The sequence below is a fragment of the Colobus angolensis genome, unplaced genomic scaffold (genome assembly GCF_000951035.1).
Source record: "Colobus angolensis palliatus isolate OR3802 unplaced genomic scaffold, Cang.pa_1.0 Scaffold193, whole genome shotgun sequence".
Taxonomy (NCBI): Eukaryota; Metazoa; Chordata; class Mammalia; order Primates; family Cercopithecidae; genus Colobus; species Colobus angolensis.
In genome coordinates this window covers 1,865,610-1,882,617 of record NW_012115077.1, presented here as the reverse complement: position 1 = coordinate 1,882,617, position 17,008 = coordinate 1,865,610, and the positions used below count along the sequence as shown (strand labels likewise).

Sequence of the window (17,008 nt, the reverse complement as noted above, 5' to 3'; positions counted from 1 at the left end):
CGAGCCACCACACTCAGCTAATTTTTTAAAATTTTTTGTAGAGATAGGGTCTCCCTGTGTTGCCCAGGCTGGTCTCGAACTCCTGGGCTCAGACAATCTTCCCGCCTTGGCTTCCCCAAAGTGCTGGGAGGCCTAAGCCCAGCCTAATCTCCACTTCTTGCAACAAATGCCTTTCTTCTCTTTACCTTTCAAAACCTTTTGTCCATCACCCTTTTCCCTAATACACATACACATACCTCAGTATCCCAAAGGATGGAAATTTGGGGATTCTAGTTCTATTTTCTAATATATCTGACAAGAATAATTCAGAAAAAGTAAAGATGTGCATCTAGAAACAACATTTTTTCAGCCTGACTTTTCACCTGTGTGGAACTGATTTTACCTTCTATCCCTCAGTAATCCTCTACCAATCTGTATAGCTCCAGGCCAAGGATATATGAGTAAAGTATACATTCCTGATCCTTTGTCCCTGGCCCTCTCAGGCAATTAATGCAGCTCTCTTTCTTCACTAGTTAAGTCTTTCTCCAACCTCCTTAGGTAGAGCAAGCTAGGAACACAGAAGTGAGGAACATGGAGTCAGAGCTGCTACTCTCAAATTCAACTGACTGTCTTCAAACACCCATATCTTTTCTCTAACAATTACTACTTAATTATATTCCCTTGATTTCTGGAGCTCATTAATGGTAAGGTTCATCAGTGGATCAGTAATTTTAAAGAAAAAACTGCTACCATAACCAGAATTCAGGAAATGTGGTTTTGTGAAAGAAATCTAATGTGACCCCTGCCAACATGAAAATATATTTATAAAATGCTTTTGACAAAAGCTAATTTGAAAACAATGATTTTCCCTTCTATTACTTATACCTTTTGTTCTAAGAGTGCCCTCCGGAGGGAGACCCTCTGTTCAAGCTCCCGAAGCTCTCGATCATGTTGTGCCTCAGCTTGCATCTTGATTTTGCTCTGATATGCATTCAGCAGCTCCAGTTCCTGCTGCAGCTGCATCTTCAAAACCTGGCATTCTGCTTCCTGTGCTTCATCCAAACGCAGCTGAGAGAGAGAAAGAAAAAAAAAACGAAACAGATATATCCTACTGTTAGCTATCAATGCATGACCTATGGAAAGGAGGAGGAGTGTTAGAAGATAGACTACTCTTTCTTGGTTCAGACAATTTTTCTGTCTTTTATCTTGGAGTAAACATCTCTGAAAAAGAAAGGCAGAATAACTAACAATAGTGTTATGAAGATAAAGCTATCATAAGCTATTTGGAGGATGCCTGAATAACCACATTTTTCTTAAGAAAAACCTAGAATCTCTTTAGATCGCTGAATCTCTTCCTCTCTAGCGGAAATAACTATAGAACAAAGACCAGCAAACCATAGTCTACAAGCAAAGTATGGGCAGGTGCCTGTTTTTTTGTTTTTTACAGCCCATGAGCTAAGAATGTTTCATTTTGAAAGGGTTACATCTTAAGCGGTCATGTAAGTACCCACATAATACCCTTAGTTTTGCCTCCTGCCTAAAAAGTCTCATCTGGCCCTTTTTTTTTTTTTGAGATGGAGTCTCATTTAATTGCCCAGTCTGGAGTGCAACGGCGCAATCTTGGCTCACTGCAACCTCTGCCCCCTGGGTTCACGTGATTCTCCCGCCTCAGCCTCCTGAGTCACTGGGCTTATAGGCGCCCACCACCACGCCTGGCTAATTTTTGTATTTTTAGTAGAGGCCCGGTTTCACCATGTTGGGCAGGCTGCTCTTGAATTCTTGACCTCAGGTGATTCACCCGCCTAGGCCTCCTGAAGTGCTGGGATTACAGGCGTGAACCGCTGCGCCCAGCCTTATCTGGCCCTTTAAAAAAAGTTTACAAAGCTCTTATATGGAAAATATTTTGCGCCTATAATCCCAGCTACTCGGGAGGCCAAGGAAGGAGAATCGCTTGAACCCGGGAGGCAGAGGTTGCAGTGAGCTGAGATCGCACCACTGCAATCCAGCCTGGGCGACAGGGTGAAATTCCATGTCAAAAAAAAAAAAAAAAATTTGTCTTTGTACTCAAACACAACCATTTTTATTCCCATTATAATAATACCTTTTGCTCACTGCTTCCCAAAGCTGCTATGCCAATCTCAATAAGGTGTTGGGATCTGTGCTGGCAGGGAGCCTATTTAGAACCTCATGTCTAAATGTATCAATGAAAATTGATGCATCATGACATACCTCATGCATCATGACATTTTCAAGCAATGTTGAGAACAGGAAGAAAATGAACCATCACCACATTTCCCAAGCTGTAGGAGAGCTATCATTTTCCACTAGTACTTTAATTGCTGTGATTTCATTCAGGTGGTGGAAGAAAAGGGGCACTAAATTTGTTTTGCCCAAAAAAAGCAAACTCACGGCTTGTGTGGAGAGCATTTCGTTAATGCTGTGATCATATTGCTCAGCCAAGATAGCTAATTTCCGGGTCTGTTCCTCCTTGAGCCGTTTCAGAACAGCTTTGTGCTCACTCTTTGGTGTAGTCTCCAGCAGGTGATTTCTTAATGCTTTGTACTGTCTGGTTTGGATTTTGCAGGTATCCTGAAACTGCTTTTTTATTTGGAGTTCTTTAGACTGGGGAAAAAAAAATAGATTTATGTAAGTTGTAACACAAGGTATTTGGTATATGGTATGCTTACATACATGAAAATAAAGATTATTAGGAAAAAATGAGAGGAAAACCAGATCATAAAGTTGCAGATACTTTTTGCACTTGGCTATTTGGCCAAATCGCTGACTGAAATTTATGCAGTTTTACAACAAAAAACTTCATTTAAAACATTAGGGCATAAAGAACCCCATTTATGATAGGACTTGTAACAATATCTGTTGTTTCACTAATAAAGTTAGTGACCTGAGTAGATATTAAAATTAGCTTTGATTATTATGCATATTCATGACAGAAAATTACATTTTTTCTTTTTTTTTGAGATGGAGTCTCACTCTGTCACCTAGGCTGGAATGCAGTGGTACAATCATGGCTCATTGCAGCCTCAACCCGCTATGCTCAAGCAATCCTTCCACCTCAGCCTCCTGAGTAGCCGGGACCACAGGTGTGTGCCACACCCACGTTCGGCTTTTTTTTTTTTTTTTTGCTCTGTCACCCAGGCTGGAGTCCAATGGCATAATCTCGGCTCACTGATACGAAGCCACTGCCTCCTGAGTTCAAGCGATTCTCCTGTCTCAGCCTCCCGAGTAGCTGGGATTACAGGCATGTGCCACCACGCCCAGCTAATTTTTGTATTTTTAGTAGAGACAGGGTTTCACCATGTTGGCCTGGCTGGTCTTGAACTCTTGACTTCAAGTGATCTGCCTGCCTTGGCTTCCTAAGTGCTGGAATTACAGGCGTGAACCACCACAAGTGGCCAATTTTTGTATTTTTTGTAGAGACAGGGTTTCACCATGTTGCCTAGGCTGGTCTCAAATTCCTGGGCTCAAGCAATCCACCTGCCTTGGCCTCCTAAAGTGCCGGGATTACTGGCATGAGCCACCATACCCAGCTCCTGGCTAATTTTTTTTTTTTTTTGGGTAGCAATGAAGTTTCCCTATGTTGCACAGGCTGGTTCCAAACTCCTGGCCTCAAGCGATCCTCCCACCTCAGTCTCTAAAAGTACAGTAATTATAGGCATGAGCCACTGTGCATGGCTTAGAAAATTAAATTTTTCTCATGAATTAAGCATAATACACAGTTATGGTGGCTCACGCCTGTAATCTCAGTACTTCTGGGAGGCCAAGGCAGGATTGTTCGTAGGCCAGGACTTCCAGACTAGCCTGAGCAACACAGTGAGACCCCATTTCTACAAAGCAATTTTAAAAATTAGCCAGGCACAGTGATGCGCACCTATAGTCCTAGCTACTAGGGAGGCTGAGGCACAAGGATCACTTGAGCCCAGGAGTTCAAGGCTGCAGTGAACCGTGATTGCATCATTGGACTCTAGGCTGAACAAGAGTGAGACACTGGTTTCTAAAAAAAAAAAAAAGAAAGAAAAAAAGATATAAAAGCACTTTATTGGTGAGACAATATCTTATCAGATCTAGAGACAGAAAATAAAGCACATTTATTTTGTTTGTTTTAGAAACACTTTGCTGCAATTTCTTTTTGTTCTTTTCTGTTCTTTTTTTTTTTTTTTAGATGGAGTCTCATTCTGTTGCTCAGGCTGTAGTGCAGTGGTGCGATCTCAGCTCACTGCAGCCTCCATTTCCTGGGTTCAATCGATTTTCCTGCCTCAGCCTCCCGAGCAGCGGGAATTGCAGGCTTGTGCCACCACGCCCGGCCAATTTTTGTATTTTTAGTAGAGACAAGGTTTCACTATGTCAGCCAGGCTTGTCTTGAACTCCTGACCTCAGGCAATCCGCCGAACTTGGCCTCCCAAAGTGCTGGGATTACAGGCATGAGCCACTGTGCCTTGCCCCCAATTTCTTTTAATGACACTCTCAACTCCAACTATACAGTTTATGTACCAAATGTGAGGCTAACTTGGAAATCTCTATTCGGAATTATTAATACTGTTATTACAATGGTCTTTTCCTTAAGAGAATAAACTAGGTAGAGATATATTTAGCAATGGTTTACTCTTTAACACAAGCAAAAACTTAAATGTCAGTCAAGTTAACTAATCTTGGCCAGGCGTGGTGGCTCACGCTTGTAACCCCAGCACTTTGGGAGGCTGAGGTGGCCAGATCATTTGAGGTCAGGAGTTTGAGACCAGCCTGGCCAACATGGTGAAACCCCGTCTCTACTAAAAATACAAAAATTAGTTCGGCGTGGTGGCACATGCCTGTAATCCCAACTACTCAGGAGGCTGAGGCATGAGAACTGCTTGAACCCGGGAGGTGGAGGCTGCAGAGAGCTAAGATTGCACCACTGCACTCCAGCGTGGGCAACAGAGCGAGACTCTGTTTCAAACACACACACACAAACAAAAAACCATAACAAAACTCATCTTTTAAAGGTTAAACAACACTCATGTGTTAACAGAGGAGACAACCCTCTTCTTGGGGTAACAGACATGAACTACAGTATATAAACATTTCTAAGATGAAAATATTTAAGTTTAGAGACAGATCTTTGGCTTTAGTGTTTGGTTAATCAGCAGGTTAGGTATTGTATGAACTCAGGTTTTAAAAAGTTTTAATAAGATGACATCTGTTCTGCAAGGTGTACCAGTTGATCCTACAAGTGACAACACATTCATTTACTGCACTGAGGCAGAACCTATAGTTGAAATTATTTTACCTTAATATAAATACCGCCAGGTATTGATTGGTTGATTCATCATGCAACAAATGAATATGTGACCAAATTTACACTAAGTACTAAGGAGTACTCCCCTCAATACTACAACATTAAATATACCTTTCTGTATTTTTCACCATCTGAGGCACCAGATCCTAGTAATATGTCTTTATTTTGTGAGGGGTCAAGAAATGTCTAGCTAGTAAGAGAAACTCTTAGTTTAGCTAAGAGTTTTAGTAGAGACACTTAGTAGCACTGCTTTTATTTTTGAGACAGAGTCTCACTCTGTCGTCTAGGCTCTGGAGTACAGTGGCATGATCATGGCTCACTGCATCCCTGACCTCCCAGGTTTAAGCAATCCTCGTATCTCAGCCTCCCAAGTAGCTGGGATCACAGGTGTGAGCCACCACCACGTTTGGCTTTTTAATCTTTTTCTTTTCTTTTTTTTGAGACAGGGTCTCACTCTGTCACCCAGGTTGGAGTGCAGTGACATGATCATGGCTCACCATAGCCTCAGCCTCCTGGGGTTCAAGTGATCCTCTTGCCTCTCGGCCTTCTGAGTAGCTGGGACCACCACAGGTATGTCATCATGCTCAGTCTCTTTTTTTTTTTTTCCTGAGACAGAGTCTTGCTCTATCACCAGGATGGAGTACAGTGGCACGACCTCAGCTCACTGCAACCTCTGACTACCTGGTTCAAGTGATTCTCCTGCCTCAGCCTCCTGCGTAGCTGGGACTACAGGCGCACACCACTACACCCAGCTAATTTTTTTATTTTTAGTAGAGATGGGGTTTTGCCCTGTTAGCCAGATGGTCTTGATCTCCTGACCTCGTGATCTGCCCGCCTCAGCCTCCCAAAGTGCTGGGATTACAGGCGTGAGCCACTGTGCCTGGCTTTATTTTTAGAGATGAGATCTCCCTATGCTCCCCTAGGCTGGTAATTTTTTCTAGAGACAGGGTCTCACTATGTTGCTCAGGCTGAGTAGCACCATTTTAAAATACCATTCTTAGGCCAGGTGTGGTGGATCACGCCTGTAATCCCAAGAGTCTGGGAGGCTGAGGCAGGTGGATCACTTGAGGTCAGGCATTCAAGACCAGCCTGGTCAATATGGCGAAATTCCTTCTCTACTAAATATACAAAAATCAGCCAGGTGTGGTGGCGTATGCCTGTAATCACAGCTACTCGGGAGGCTGAGGCAGGAGAATCGCTTGAAGTTGGTAGGCAGAGGTTGCAGTGAGCCAAGACTGCGCCACTGCCCTCCAGCCTGGGTGACACAGCGAAAACAAACAAAAACTATTCATGGTTAACAGAGTTGTTCCAAGTGCTTCTAGACAGAAATGGAACAATGAAATTTAGATAGTATCTTCTGCCTCAGTAAAATAGCATCCATTCTTTTAAAAGGTTTTATTTTTATTTATTTATTTATTTGTTGAGATGGAGTTTTGTCCTTATTGCCCAGGCTGGAGTGCAATGGCGGGATCTTGGCTCACCATAACCTCCACCATCCTCTGCTCCTGCCTCAGCCTCCCGAGTAGCTGGGACAGCAAGCATGCGCCACCACGCCCGGCTACTTTTGTATTTTTAGTAGAGATGGGGTTTTTCTATGTTGGTCAGACTGGTCTCGAACTCCCGACCTCAGCCTCCCAAAGTACTGGGATTACAGGCATGAATCATCACACCCGGACATTATTTTTATTTTTTGAGATGGAGTCTCGCTCTGTTGCCAGGCTAGAGTGCAGTGGCACGATCTTGGCTCACTGAACCTCCACCTACCGGGTTCAAGCGAATCTCCAGCCTCAACCTCCCAAGTAGCTGGGACTACAGGCACGTGCCACCATGCGGCTAATTTTTGTATTTTTAGTACAGATGAGGTTTCACCATGCTGGCCAGTATGGTCTCTTGACCTGGTGATCCCCTGCCTCAGCCTTCCAAAGTACTGGGATTACAGGTGTGAGTGACTGTGCCCAGCCAAAACTTTTTATTTTTAAAGCATTGTGCTGGGCTGGGCGTGGTGGCTCACACCTGTAATCCTAGCAGTTTGGAAAGCTGAGGCGGATGGATCACCTGAGGTCAGGAGTTTGAGACCAGCAGGGCCAATGTGGTGAAACCCATCTCTACTAAAAACACGAGGGCGTGGCGGCAGGCGCCTGTAATCCCAGCTACTCGGGAGGCTGAGGCATGAGAATCACTTCATCCCGGGAGATGGAGGTTGCAGTGAGCCAAGATCACACCACTATACTCCAGCCTAGGCGACAAGAGCGAAACTCCATCTCAAAAAAAACCAAAAAACCAAAAACAAAAACAAAAAAACATTGTGCCAGGAATACTGTAATCGTTCCACATCCCTGCCTAATGAGAAAAAAATAACTCCTTGAAAAATTTTTCTTTAACAAGAGTAAAATTAATGCTTATACTAAGAATAAACTATATCCCTCAATGTGTGACTCAAATGAAAGCGAGATGAATGCAAGTTACAGTTATTTCTACTCATTTAATGCTGACAAAGCATCATCTGGATGAAAGCTGAAGAAACAGCAGAGTAGGCAGCAGATTTTCACCCGACCCTTTCCATAGAAACAGCACCCCACCCCCACAGATCCTAATCAACATAAATAAAATGTTCCAACTGCAATCTCCTCTCCTCCATCAAACACAGTTGATGCTATATTCTAAATTCTGCCTCCACTACTTAAGGAGAAAATTGGAAGAGGCAACGATTACTTAAGTAAATAGAAATGTGATGATTTGGGGTTAAAATGCTCCAGTTGAGTAAGTAAATAGATACACATAAATATGAGGAAAATGGTGATTTTTCTTCCCTAACAGGAAACCTTGAGCTCACTTGTAATCACAAAGGCATTTTATTTAAAGTCTGACTATGATTAATGAAGCTTTATTTTCTCCTCACTTTTAATACACTATCTGAGAGAATCAGATTACTGTTTATAAGCTTTAAAACGGAAAGGTTCTAATGACAGGAAATAGAAAGAAATGGTTAAATGTCAAACAACTATCCATCACCCAAGCCAAAGGGAAATGCAGTCATATCAGACTTACAGTACGACTTTCAGTTTGGTTTATTCCTCGGTGCTGTTGGTTTTAAAATCACAATTGACTTTGCTGACATGTTAGTTTAAAAATCTTTTCATGGGAGATTGTCTTTCTGTAGCTAAATGATTACGTATCTCTCTACTGCAAAAACAAAATAAATCTAAAATATCATTACAATTCCGGTTTTTCTAAGCATTAACTAAGGAAGGTTATGTTAGTAGTCAACATGACCACTCTGTAAATAAAAATTACCTATTTTGAAGACATAGCAAGGTGAAATTTTACTCACATTCACATGAAAACAATAAAGCATCTTAACATTGTTTCTATATTTTGTTCAGGACAGCTTGTTTGAATGGAGTTGGGTGGGCATTGGGAATACCATTGAGTGTGTTGTAGTTTCTAGAATTTCACACAGACTACCTCTGTGAATGAATTTCACTGTACTCCAGCAGAGTTACTCAGAGTAAAACCAAGAACCATTTTATAGTTTAAATATCAAATAGCTTGTAAAAATGGCTGGGTAGGAGTACAGGGGAAGCTTTAAATAGGAAATACTGTGGAAACTGGACCTTACTGAATATAAACAAAAGTTTAAAATGTACAGATATGTACAGAGCAACTGAGGTGCTTATCATCAATGACAGACTATATAGTGGGTGGTTTTGTATATTAAAATTCACGTGGGCCGGGCGCGGTGGCTCACGCCTGTAATCCCAGAACTTTGGGAGGCTGAGGCAGGCGGATCACGAGGTCAGGAGATTGAGACCATCCTGACTAACATGGTGAAACCCCGTCTCTACTAAAAATACAAAAAATTAGCTGGGCATGGTGGCGGGTGCCTGCAGTCCCAGCTACACGGAGGCTGAGGCAGGAGAATGGAGTGAACCCGGGAGGTGGAGCTTGCAGTGAGCCGAGATCGCCCCACTGCACTCCAGCCTGGGTGACAGAGTGAGACTCTGTCTCAAAAATAAACAAACAAAAATTTCAGAATTGGTAACTGTAGTTGACTTTGATTGAGAGAGATGGACCAGGTGGCTGGGGGAACAAGCATAAAGAAGAAAACTTTTTTCTTGTTATTATTTTTCTAACTAGTGGCTATGCAGCTTAAAACTTTTTATTTTATAATGCACTTCCATGTTTTTAAATTTTGTACAAGTCATATTTACAGCAAATTATGGTTCTAAAATTTTACTTGGAACAACAGCGATAAGCCAAATGGTTAGCTTGTTGACATGTAGAATATAATATTGGCCTTGGACATTTGGGTAAATTTTTCTTTGAGACAGGGTCTTGCTCTGTCACCCAGGGTGGAGTGCTGTGGTGTGTTCTCGGCTCACTGCAACCTCTGCCTCCTGGGTTGAAGGGATTCTCCTGCCTCAGCCCCCCAAGTAGCTGGGACTATAGGCATGTGCCACCACGCCCAACTAATTTTTGTATTTTTAGTAGAGACAGGGTTTTGCCATGTTGTCCAGGCTGTTCTTGAACTCCTGACCTCAGGTGATCCACCTGCCTTGGCCTCCAAAAGCATTGGGATTACAGGCGTAAGCCACTGTGCCCTGCTCTTGGGTAAGTTTAAAACAAGAATCTTGATTCTTATCTACTGGCACTTCCCATGGTTAAAAGTTTTGGCCACTTTTTTGTACTTTGATGAGAAATACATAAGCAAAAGACAACAGGCATTCAACATTAAAATCAACCAAAGATGCTAAAAATGAAAAGAAGCTTAGTCAATTTCTTTATGACTAGACATCCCCCGTCTTAAGACTTTTCCTACTTACATGAATACCTTTTCAATCTCTTCCCTGTTGTCAAAAAGCTTAGGCTAACCATACCTTCAAACTCTTAGGCTGTTGTCGAACTTCCATGACATGCTTTCGTCTTAGTTCTCGTTCTCTTCGCTTATTATATTCCAGCTGGTTAGTGAGCTCAGTTTGATGCTGCAATCTGATCAACTCACAGCGCATCTTCTGAATTGTGTTGAGGTGGCGGAACTCCAGTTCTTGCATGGATTCATGCTGTCGGAGTAGCATGGCATGTTCTAAGTCCTTCTGCGTCTGTCTTTTGTTTAATTCCTAATCCATAACACAAAAGACAAAGGTATAATTTACTGCTGTATAATGCCAGAAAAAAATCCTAAAAAACAGAATACTCAGTAAACAGATGTAATTAACCCTGTTATTCAATTATAACTGCATAGTAAATATTAGGGTTGTGACTTTTACCTCTTTAAATGGGCAATTAGTAGCAAAAATTTCATTACCATATTCATTTACTATTTATTCATATTATTTTATTGCCATTAGCTTAAGACATTATTACATCTATATCAAGAGGTTTAACATTTTTCTTTTGTTTACTTCCTAATTTTATATTTGAATTGGGCTCCTAAGTTATCCTTTCAGTTTCTTCAGAGTATTCTATTCAATTATTTTACATGCAGTCTACTCTGGTGAGTGTAGTGATTAAGAACATGGACACAGCCGGGCATGGTGGCTCATGCTTGTAATCCCAGCACTTTGGGAGGCCAAGGCAGGTGGATCACAAAATCAGGAGATTGAGATCATCCTGGCTAATACGGTGAAAACCGTCTCTACTAAAAATACAAAAAATTAGCCGGGCGTGGTGGCGGACACCTGTAGCCCCAGCTACTCGGGAGGCTGAGGTAGGAGAATGGCGTGAATCCGGGAGGCGGAGCTTGCAGTGAGCCAAGATCACGCCACTGCACTCCAGCCTGGGCAACAGAGCGAGACTCTGTCTCAATTGAAAAAAAAAACAAAAACAAAACCAAAAATTAACCGGGCATGGTGGTGCATGTCTGTAGTCCCAGGTACTTGGGAGTCTGAGGCAGGAGAATGGCTTGAACCCAGGAGGCAAAGGTTGCAGTGAGCCGAGATCATGCCACTGCACTCCAGCCTGGGTGACGGAGTCTCGGGAAAAAAAAAAAATTGTAGAGACAGGGTCTTGCTATGTTGCCCAGGATAGCCTCAAACTCCTGGTCTCAAGTGATCCTCCTACCTCAGCCTCCCAAAGTGTTGGAATTACAGGTGTGAGCCACTGCACCCAGCCAGTACATAGAAATTTTAAAAGTTTCATCGTAACCTAGTGCTCTGTGATGCCGTAATTCTTTCAATCGTTCCTCTGTGTTTGGACATTTAAGCTGCTTCTATGTTTCACTGTTTTGTTGTTGTTGTTGTTGTTTTTGAGACGGAGTCTTGCTCTGTCGCCCAGGCTGGAGTGCAGTGGCCGGATCTCAGCTCACTGCAAGCTCCGCCTCCCGGGTTTACGCCGTTCTCCTGCCTCAGCCTCCTGAATAGCTGGGACTACAGGCGCCCACCACCTCGCCCGGCTAGTTTTTTGTATTTTTAGTAGAGACGGGGTTTCACTGTGTTAGCCAGGATGGTCTCGAACTCCTGACCTCGTGATCCACCCGTCTCGGCCTCCCAAAGTGCTGGGATTACAGGCTTGAGCCACCGCGCCCGGCCTTGTTTTTTTTTTTAAATCAGAGTCTCACTCTGTCACCCAGGCTGGAGTGCAGTGGTGCGATTTCAGCTCACTGCAACCTCTGCCTCCCAGGTTCAAGCAATTCTCGTGCCTCAGCCTCCTGAGCAGCTAGGATTACAGGTGTGCACCACCACACCCAGCTCATTTTTTAAATATTTTTAGTAGAGACAGAGTTTTACCACGTTGACCAGGCTGTCCTTGAACTCTCGACCTCAAGGATTACAGGTGAGAGCCACTGCTCCAGCCCATGTTTCACTTTTATAAACAAAGTTTCAATAAATATCTATGTATACTGTATCACAGAATCATGTTGTTATTTCTGTAGGACAGAGTTCTAGAAGTGGATTTGATGGATAAATGCTACGTGCATATTAAATTTTAAAAGCTACTGTTAAATCATGCTCCAAAGGGGCAATATCAATTTATAGTCTTACTAATAGTGTCTGTTAACACATGCCATTACTAGGATTGAATGTATCAATCTTTTACATTTTTCTTACATAATGGATGCAACAGTTTTAATTTGAATTTATTAGTAAACTCGCACAATTATGCTATATTATAAGCATAATATATTACAAGCATGAAATATATTATTTCAACCCACTCTCAGAAATTTATCTATACTCACAGGTATCTTAATAATGAAAATAATTCTTTTCTTTTTTTGAGATGGAGACTTGCTCTGTGGCCCAGACTGGAGTACAGCAGCACAATCTCAGCTCACTGCAACCTCCACCTCCCAGGTTCAATTAATTCTCATGCCTCGGCCTCCCAAGTAGCTGTACTTGGGAGCTGGGATTACAGGTGTCTGCCACCATGTCCGGCTCATTTTTTTGTATCTCTACTAAAAGTAGAGATGGGGTTTCACTATGTTGGCCATGCTGGTCTCAAACTCCTGACCTCAAGTGATTCACTTGCCTCAGCCTCCCAAAGTGCTAGGATCATAGCCACGAGCCACCACACCCAGCCAAGAATAATTGTTTTCATTGGCAGAAGAGTTTCTACAACATTTACCCAATTAATAATCACATGATGATAAAAATGTATTTAAGGGTAACACACACTTCATGGAGCCCATTTCAGGTCAGAGGCAAAAACTGCCCAATGAATTTCCTCATATGTAAAAATCAAGGCTGACCATGGTGGCTCATGCTTGTAATCCCAGCATTTTGGGAGGCCGAGGCAGGCGGATCACTTGAGGTTGGGAATTGGACACCAGCCAGGCCAACATGGCAAAACACCGTTTCTACTAAAAGTACAAAAATCAGCCGGGTGTGGTGATGCACGCCTGTAGTCCCAGATAGTTGGGAGGCTGAGGCAGGAGAATTGCTTGAACCTGGGAGGCAGAGGTTGCAGTGAGCCGAGATCACCACTGCACTCCAGCCTGGGCGAAAGAGTGAGACTCTGTTTCAAAATAAATAAATAAAAGTAAAAATAAAAATCAACATTTTTCATTTTTCATTTGTGGTTTGGTTAATATTTATTGAATGCCTACTATTAATCAGAAACTGGAGATTTAAAAAACTGCATCAATTCTGTGATTTTATACAACTTCCATTGTAGTGAGGGAGTCAGGAACAACCTCCCTACCCTGCAGAAACACATGGTTTTGTGAACATACACATATTCACGTGAAAAAGAAAAGTGCAAAGAAGAACATATATATTTAGTTAGTTGTCTGTCTGTTTGTTTGAGACAGGGTCTTGCTCTGTAGCTCAGGCTGGAGTGCAGTGGCATGATCATGGCTCACTGCAGCCTCAACCTCCTGGGCTCAGGAATATTCATGCGCCAGCCTCCCAGGTAGCTGGGACTACAGGCACACACCACCACACCCAGCTAATTTTTTTTAATATACATATATTTTTTGTAGAGACAGGGATTTGTCAGGTTGCCCTGTCTGGTCTCAAACTCCTAGAATCAAGTGATCTGCCTGCCTTGGCCTCCCAAAGTGTTGGGATTACAGTTACCATACCTGGCTGCAAAGAATAATATTTAAATAAAGCAGAAGAATGTGGTGGTTAAGTCCAGGCATGGTAGCTCATGCTTGTAATCCTAGCACTTTGGGAGGCTGAGACGGGCAGATTGCATGAGGCCAAGAGTTCGAGAACAGCCTGGCCAACATGGCGAAAGCCCATCTATACTAAAAATACAGAACTTAGTTGGATATGGTGGTGCACACCTGTAATCCTAGCTACCCTGGGAGGCTGAGGCACGAAAATCGCTCGCACCCAGGAGGTGAAGATTGCACTGAGCCAAGAAGGTTGCACTGAGCCAAGGTGGCGCCACTGCACTCCATACTTGGCGACATGGAGAGACTCTTTCTTAGGGAAAAAAAAATTAGTGATTAAGAGATTTTAAGGAAATGACATCTGAGTAAAGATATATAGGGAGCAAACAATCTATGTGAATATCTGAGGAAGAATGATTCAGACAGAGGCAAGTAGAAGTGCAAAGTCCCTGAGACTAGAATGGAATTGGAGTATTTTCAGGAAAGATGGCTTTTGATAAAGGATTTAAAATTTCTCATCACTCAAACTTACCTCCCTGACAAGGTCCTGCTCTAAGTTATGACGACCAAGTAACATTCTTCTCTTGAAGCGACGGCATTCCAGCTCTAGGTATTGTCTTTGACGTCGAAGAAGGTTAGCTTCTTCTTCTGCTTGGAAATGCTGTATATTCTCCTTCTGCTTTGAAAGCCACTCCTGTTTTTCTTTTTTGGGGGTACTCTGGTTTTCATTTAGCTCCTGGCAACATAAAAAACAACTCAGGTAAAAATACATAAAAATAGGGCCAGGCACGGTGGCTCACACCTGTAATCCCAGCACTCTGGGAGGCCAAGGTGGGCGGATCACCTGAGGTCAGGAGTCCAAGACCAGCCTGGCCAACATGGCGAAACTGTCTCTACTAAAATACAAAATTAGGCTGGGCGTGGTGGCTCACGCCTGTAATCCCAGCACTTGGAGAGGCTGAGGCAGGCGGATCACGAGATCAGGAGATCGAGACCATCCCAGCTAACATGGTGAAACCCCATCTCTACTAAAAATACAAAAAATTAGCCGGGCTTGATGGCGGGCGCCTGTAGTCCCAGCTACTCGGGAGGCCGAGGCAGGAGAATGGCATGAACCCGGGAGGAGGAGCTTGCCTGACCAACATGGAGAAACCCTGCCTCTACCAAAAATACAAAATTAGCCAGGCATAGTGGCACATGCCTGTAATGCCAGCTACTCGGGAGGGTGAGGCGGAGAATTGCTTGAGCCCAGGAGGTGGAGGTTGCAGTGAGCTGAGATAGCGCCACTGCACTCCAGCCTGGGCAAAAAGAGCGAAACCCGGTTTCAAAAAAAAAAAAAAAAAAAATTCACTAGGCATGGTGGCACGTGCCTGCAGTCTCAGCTACTTGGGAGGCTGAGGCAGGAGAGTCGCTTGAACCCGGGAAGCAGAGGTTGCAGTGAGCTGAGATTGCGCCACTGCATGCCAGCCCGGGTGACAGAGTGAAACTGTCTCAAAAAAACAAAAACAACAACACAATAAAAACCCCATAAAAATTACCTAAATGAATGTTATCATTTTGCATCAGTAAATTTTAAATAAAAGTTCTTGGCTGGGTGCAGTGGCCACACCTGTAATCCCAGCACTTTGGGAGGCTGAGGTGGGCAGATCATCTGAAGTCAGGAGTTCAAGACCAGCCTGACCAACATGGAGAAACCCTGTCTCTACTAAAAATACAAAATTAGCCGGGCATGGTGATGCAGGCTTGCAATCCCAGCTACTCGGGAAGCTGAGCAAGAAAATCACTTGAACCTGGGAGGCAGAGGTTGCAGTGCAGTGAGCCGAGATAGCGCCATTGCACTCCAGCCTGGGCAACAAGAGCAAAACTCCGTCTCAATAAATAAACAAACAAACAAACAAACAAAGTTCTTAAGTGTGTTTCTTCTGTAATACTCAGGCAGTAATACAATACAATGACCAATGACCTCTAGAAGACAAGTAGTATTTACATCTTTTTTTTTTTTGAGACAGAGTCTTGCTCTGTCACCCAGGCTGGAGTACAGTAGTGCGATCTCAGCTCACTGCAACCTCCGCCTCCCAGGTTCAAGCGATTCTCCTACCTCAGCCTCCCGAGTAGCTGGGATTACAGGCATCTGCCAGCACGCCCAGCTAATTTTTTGTAGTTTTAGTAGAGACGGGATTTCACCATGTTAGCCAGGATGGTCTCGATCTCCTGACCCCGTGATCCGCCCACCTCGGCCTCCCAAACTATTGGGATGACAGGCGTGAGCCACTGTGCCTGGCCTTTAGATCTTTTTGAGTCACCCACTCAATCGGAAAGGAAAGAGAGATATGTACACCAGAAAACGTATACCTTTTGTCTCTGCACAGCTACATTTCTGATGGTTCCTAACTTCAAAGTACACAATGGTTGGTTAATAAAGTAAAACACATCCTTCTTTAAAACCTTCCCAAGAAGAGACAGAAGATAGTGCTTGTAGGTAAAAATCACAAGTGAACTAGGGCAAAAATACAGTTAAACATCTCACTTCTTGGTTTTTGACATCCTTGATGCTAAGTTTTTGGCAAAATTATGGAAGGATTCGACATAAGAAAACTGGAAATTAAATGGAAAACAAACAAAACCATGGGAGAATAGAGACCTACTTTATGAATGGTATTTAATTTTCAGCATTAACCACTGAACAAATAAAAATTAATGACTTTCCACATTGTTTTAAATTTCACTGGAAAACAAAACAACTGCATTTTGTTGGAGATTTATTTATAGTTGGAAACTCTATTTACTATTGTTTCAAACTCAAAGTTCCAGTATAGAGTTTGGCTTTTGAATTATAGTCATGGGAATATACTGCAAATTATACCATTTAGAGTTGGAAAAATCTTGTCAATGAAGCTCACTTGGCAGGGTATACAGCATGTCTTTGTGCCACCAATATGTACATAACAAGACATACGTATCTGATTATAAGGCAAATTCCTACACACACACAAATCATTAATATCAAATTGATTATACTTATTTTATCAAAATCAATCGATGTGTCACAGTATGCTAATTAATTATATGAACTAAAAATTTCAAACATCCTGTAAGACAGGAGTGTAAATTAAAAGACATATCATTTTCCATTCCTGGTGCCTATCTTGAATAATGATCCTCTTTAAGAAGTTGTCGGC

General features: G+C 42.8%; 1 protein-coding gene across 1 annotated transcript in view; it reads right to left on the bottom strand.

Annotated features, from left to right (window-relative positions):
- TAOK1 (TAO kinase 1) overlaps positions 1-17,008 on the bottom strand; it is a 160,944-nt gene that overhangs the window by 11,010 nt on the left and 132,926 nt on the right. The window contains exons 15-18 of the mRNA XM_011940874.1: positions 14,362-14,565; positions 10,150-10,389; positions 2,389-2,601; positions 865-1,047 (exon numbers count right to left, since the gene is read on the bottom strand). Coding sequence (XP_011796264.1) covers positions 865-1,047; positions 2,389-2,601; positions 10,150-10,389; positions 14,362-14,565 — 840 coding nt within the window. The remainder of the gene's footprint in view (positions 1-864; positions 1,048-2,388; positions 2,602-10,149; positions 10,390-14,361; positions 14,566-17,008) is intronic.